Genomic DNA, 6,119 nt, shown 5'->3' on the forward strand with positions numbered 1-6,119 from the left:
GGGGAATTCACAAAAGGCTGTTTGGATAAGATAGTTGGGTTAGATATCTAGTTGGTTAATGTTCAGTGGGGCAATAAAGTGACACCAGGCTATCTTTCCACCAGACAGAGATAGCTGTATCACTGCGGGAAATAAATTTACAAGTTAACCTCTGCCCAGTGGTACTGAGAGACAGCCCTGGAATGTCAGGCCTGAGCTGACTGGAGAGATCCCCAAGTCATGCTCTTTCCTCATTTCCAAGACCGCAAAGACATTATTAAATATATACAACAGCTATCCAGAAAGCCTGCCATATTGTACATTAATCTCTATTTTAAATGGTTCTTATAATGTTAATTTTCACAACAAAAGCAAAAATCCTGAACAATGTTCAGGGCAGCTACCAATTCTAAATAAATGCTAAGTAGTGAATTTATCCTGTACGGCTACAAATGTCTCCTCATTAAAACAACCCACCTAGCCATTGGTGGTGGGAGGTGGGTGCTGAATATATGCGTTGCAGGTAGCCTATAGGATTATTTGCCTAAAATCTGAATCTTTTACATGTAAAATGCCTGAATAAAAATTATTAGGTCTTGGCATTCTTGATGCAGATTCGTTGGGTAAGCCATTTGCCATAAGAATCCAACCCCAGTTCATTCTACTCTTTTCAATTATGAAATTTAACAGTGTTCACACATTCGAATGTATATAAAGAAAGCGAACTGAGCTCTGTTGACCCCACAGGGGGTTGGTTTTCAGTATTTTTCTCATTCTTGTTTCTGAGTCTCCCTATGGTGGCCTTCGATAGCCTGGATCTTGCTTACTAGACCACTCATGAATATCCACCTGCCTCTGCCTCCCAAGGACTGGGATTAAAGACGTGTGCCACTGCACCTGGTCCCACAGAGGCTTAGAATGCCTCAAAATCCAACCAGGTTGGTACCCCTTGGACCTCCCTAACCATGTTTTAGCCTTAGATGCAGTCCCTAAACTCCTGGGGCAGATTCTGTATGAGTGTTAGCTCAGAAAATATGATCCTTGTTTATCTAAAATTGGAAGCCAGCTATCCCCAGGTTCGTTCTGTTACTGTGACTGTGACTGTGGCTTTGTTAGAAAACTTTGGACTTCTCTTACCTGAGTCGGATAGTAAACATTAAAGAACAGAGCCTTCCTAGCTAGTGCCTTTCCCCATCCCTAAGACATTTTAAATCCTCATCCTCCCCATCATGTTGGTACATGTGGTACAACACGCTTCCTTTACCTCCATAGAACTGGCTCTGCCTGACAGCTTTCTTTCGAACCCTATACCCACACAGAGGTAGGACATACTTTTGAAGGGTCTGTGCTATATGCAAACCCATTCTTAGTTCGCAAACGAGGAAGAACCCATCTGCTGCCGTTTCAGTGGTAGCATTTAAACACCTGAAATCGCCGTTCTCTTTCGAGAGAGATCAGCTAAAGTTAAAAGGCAGAAAGCCTGGGCTTAGGAGGTTTCCCTTTCTTGGTTCTAATCCAGCTTCGCTGGCCTTTGTAAGCTCACTGCCTGCTGTCTAGGCTTGCCAAATCTTCTCCATAAAAATACCAGACCACCAGCAGGGTGAGGAAGGGAAGGGAGGGTGCCATGGGTAGCAAGGGAAACAGCCACCTGACAGTTTCAGGAAAATACTGAATTAGTCGTAAACACTCATGCAAGTGGATAAATCAGCTTGTTCAGTCAGACTCAGCAGAAAAGAAATTCTTGCATTTAAAAAGGATTAGTTTGACTAGAGTTGTGGCTCTGCAGTTAAGAGCACTTGTTGCACTTGGGGAGGACCTGGCTTGGGAGGATCTGGTGGCCCCAAACCATATGGCCGCTCGGCGGTATCCAGCTCCATCCTCTGACCTCTGCAGGCAACAGGCACACATGCCGTGCACATACATACATGCACGCAAAACAGTCATACACACAATTTTTAAAATCTTTTTTAAAAATAAGTAAAAAGACCCATAGACTCTTTTAAATCATTTTTCCCATTTGCTGGGAGGGGGTCCGGGGTGGAGACTTACCAGAGGAGGAAACAGGTATAAAAGCTGAAGTGTACTAAATATTAGGAATTGACATAAGGTGAATTTGAAATCCGTAAGTACAGTTATCGCACTGATGTTATGGATATCAAGAACAGCTAAGTTACACAAAGACACGTGCGCCTTCAATAACTTTGATTTCACCGTTTGCTAAGGCTGCTCCTCTCTTCCTGGACCTGTCTCGCTTAGGTAGTATTAGAACTCATAACTGCACCTGAGCACTGCCAGCCCCCCACCACCCTCCAGTAGGGGTGAGTGTCCTGCCCCTCTCCTGCACTGACATCAAGTAGAGATGACCTGAGCAGTCTTTCTTTCCACACCGTGAAAAGTCCTTCTTGTGAAAACTGAAGGTTGACTGTGTGGTGTGCAGACAAAATTCAGATGTTTTAAAGTTTTCCTTTATATCTAAAATTTTTTTATTATTTGAGCTATGTAATTTTTTCAGTATTTATCTTCACTGCATAAGAACAGATTTAAAAAGTAAGAAAAGGTGACTTGGACAGATAACCACTGGAGGTATTTGAAGATTATTATTATTATTATTATTATTATTATTATTATTGATATTTTTATATCTCAGTTAATGGCTATATCTCAGGCATGATGCTAAAATAGCATCATTTGTTAGTAACATCATTTGTTCTGGTATAGATTTGGGATTGAAAAAGGAGTAGCAAATGGTCCAGATTAAACAGTTTCAAATGCTCCAACCAGAGATGCTGAATGGCAGTAATAATGAGAAAATGTTAACTACTTCCTGTTTGTTTGTTTGTTTGTTTGTTTGTTTGTTTGTTTGTTTGTTCTCCTCTGCACTCAGAACTAGCTGCCTTTACAATGATCCAGAAATGACTTCTATGGAAAAGGAGTAAGACTCACTGCCAATAACAGCTATGTGCTTACATGTAGTACTGTATGGCTGGGCTCAAAGGAAACTGATGCATCCAGGATTGGGTAAACTTAACGAGATGTTCAGCTTTCACAAACTCTGATCCTGAAATGACCAAGTGACGAGACATTTGCCAGCTACTGTTGTCTCAGTGATCGCCACAAAAGGCAACTGAATGCTTTACCTGATGTCCCACTTTCTCACTCCAAAAATTTGCAAAGGAATTTTGGGGCCAGTTGTAAAAACACTGGGGCAAGAGGAATGCAAAATGGCTTTCAGAATTATATCATCCGTCACAGTCAGGGAACCTTCCGTGTGAATTTGATATTTTGGTGACTAGAGGAGAAATATCTTTGCTTTGCAAATTCTAAGAGGCAGTTGATCCTGCCTGGGACTTCTGGAATTATATAGTTATATAATATTGCTGTCCTGTAAAAAATGGAAATTGAACATGCATAGAGCTCTTAGCCTGTATCAGACTCTGTAAGAAATCATACTCAGTACCTGATAACATTCTAGAATAAGCTTATGGGGTACATTTTACAGAAGAGAAAAAGGAACTGTGGATAAACCACGTTTTGCAGCCATTAAAAAGGGGGTCAAGGGGTGAGGTGGGGTTGGTGGCTTTCAAATCAGAGAGGTAGACGTATGGAAAGGTTGCCACTTCTCATCTAACAAAGGACAGACACTGTTCACATGAGACTGCCCATGTCTGTTTGGACGCCCAGCAAGGGCATCCTAATTTGGCTTGAATTAGGATTATTCTTGTTGCCAGGGACCAAGAAAGACAACCAAAGATCAACCTAAACATATCTTGTCACACTCTCCTCCAGATCCAAAGTGGAGATAGAAATTCAGCAGTGTCTGCAGCTGCCTTGTTGACCTTACAGCTTAAAGGAAGTTTAGGAACAAAACACTGAGTCCCAACTTTAAAAAAGGAACAAAAAGCAGGATGAATGTTGTAAGGGGACATTCTGAATCATGTAGTTTTTTTTCTTACAGGTCACTCTTGTCCAAACTCTTGAGATGACAGCAGCATTTGCTTCAAGCAAAGATGTTTTTGCAAAGCAAACATACCTCAGCCTCTCATTCTACCGTAATCTATCTTTCAAATTCAGAGCATTTTAGAAGCAATGCCCCCTAAACACAAACAACGCCCACTGTTCAGCTTGCCCCTCATTGGCCTATTGCTGCTACATCTTGGAGCTTACCCATTCCTCTGCCTGCCTTGTTTGTCTGTTCTCTATTGGTGAGAGGGCTTTGGGGTTGGTGTACAGGGCGATGCATCTATTCCTGTGTGGGTTCCATCCGGGGCTGGGTGGGAGGAAAGGAGCCATGCTGTGAATTGCTGATGTTACTTCCCATTCTTATAAGAACATGTCCCCTAGAAGTTTCCCTTTCCTTCATCCCTGTCTTTCCTGAGCACCTACCAGGCATCATCTCCCTAAGCAGCAGGATGAGACCCCAGACAGGGAACTAGAGTGGGCAAGAATTCTCTCCCTTGACCTCCAGACCGGTATTTCTTTGGTTGCTTGCTTGCGTACATGCTTTAACCTGTTCATCTTCTCCAAGCTTCTGGGGAGATAGAAGAGTCCTGCCTATATGGGAGCATTTTACCCCTGTAGCTAGGACTGAAGGGACGAATTGCAAATTGGGCCCAGGCCTTTCAAGGGGGCTCAGTCCAGCTAAGAATGAAGGGAGATGTAAGAGACCTGTTGTGGCCTCCCGTTCTCTACAGAGAGAAGGAACATTCTCCTGCTTTGCCACCCCTCCTCCGTAAAACACAAGTGTTTTTAACTGCTACTAAACAATATTGCCACTTGCCTTGTAAGGAACCTCACTTAGTGCACGCGAGAGGTGAGCCCAGCCTGTCACTGAATGGTAGGTCGCTCTGCACAGGGCCAAGCCGGTTATGGACAGTTTAGCTCCTCTTCCCAGGCTGGAGGAATCCCCAGTCTACTTTCAGTTCTGGTCAAAGGTTGCCATCTGTGTCAGTCTCAAAAGGGACGCTGTTAGGAAATTACCTTCCGTGCTTTCCACCTCACTTTAGGTTTGGATTTTAGTCATCCACATGACAAAGTTAACACAGGGCTATCTCCATTTGTAATGTATTTTTAAATGAGATGGTCAATGGCTCCATGTGGTGAAGGTGAATCAGAAGCAATATCAGTGCCTTCATTAACCCCACAAGGTAACCGTTGTCTTAAAAGCAATCTGCAGAGTGGTTTCCTGTACCAGCTTATCAGGAAGTTGTCCTCGGTTGCTCTTTCTCTACTCTGGGTAAACAGGTTTTAGTCTTTCAGCTATTTGGTCTTGAAAATAAAACAAAACAAAACAAAACAAAACAAAACAATGATTTAAACCCAAAAACGTTTTGCAAAGGAGTCAGAACAACAAAAAATAAGTGTTGAGATATATATTCTGACGTGTTGGATCAGGTCTTTGTCAAAGGCCTAGATTGCAGTTACCAACTCAGACCAAGCCCTGGCTTCCAAGTACATCATAGAACCTCTTAGAACCAAATGCATGTTTTAAATGTCCTGCTTTGTGCAAGTTAGAAACAGATGTGAGAGTCGAGTAGATGAAAGAAGACACCACCCAACTGGAGACCTGCAGATAGTAAGTCAGATCCTTGATGGCACAAGAAATAAACAACCCCAGTGTCTGGTCCCCTTTGAGCTGTCCCTTGTCATATCTGTCACAGCACCCTCTTCAAGCTCGAATTATTGTCAAGGTAGAGCTACTCCTTCCCTAGTGGTGAGATAGGCTGTGTCAACCGATCTCCATGGGATACATTCCAGAAATGGGAACTGGAAGGATGTGGGTCATGCGGTCAGTGAGCGCAGATACACACTGCTGAAGTTACTGAGGGAATTCCAAAGGAAAACCACCACATTTGGACACCCTAGACCAGCAAGTTCTCTAGAGTACATGTGGCTTTGTCTGCAAAGTTACTAGAAGGGACTTGCTCGCCACATAGGCCAGAGGAAAGTCCACCCCAGGAAAACCGATGCGTTAGAAGGGCAGAGAGAAATCCAGACTTCATGACATGTTGCTTTCCCATTACTGGCCCTTCTTTGTATCGTGACTAGAGTCCTCTCCGACTGTTCACTGACTCTAGTTCTCTTCCTGTGTATCTGTGTATGCATCCAAGATGATGTTTGTTCCATGTTAGAGAGGAGCTAAG

The 6,119-nt window shown here is 43.1% G+C and overlaps 1 protein-coding gene across 18 annotated transcripts in view; it reads left to right on the forward strand.

Annotated features, from left to right (window-relative positions):
- Positions 1–6,119, forward strand: part of Prune2 (prune homolog 2 with BCH domain) — a 350,442-nt gene that overhangs the window by 261,797 nt on the left and 82,526 nt on the right. For 6 of the 18 annotated variants that reach the window (XM_063287004.1, XM_063287003.1, XM_063287008.1 and 3 more), the window contains 1 exon segment: positions 2,864–2,911. The exons of 11 other annotated variants lie outside the window; for them this stretch is intronic. In XM_063287004.1, the coding sequence (XP_063143074.1) occupies positions 2,864–2,911 (48 nt within the window). 18 annotated transcript variants of the gene reach the window in all.

The sequence above is a fragment of the Rattus norvegicus genome, chromosome 1, assembly GCF_036323735.1.
Source record: "Rattus norvegicus strain BN/NHsdMcwi chromosome 1, GRCr8, whole genome shotgun sequence".
NCBI lineage: Eukaryota > Metazoa > Chordata > Mammalia > Rodentia > Muridae > Rattus > Rattus norvegicus.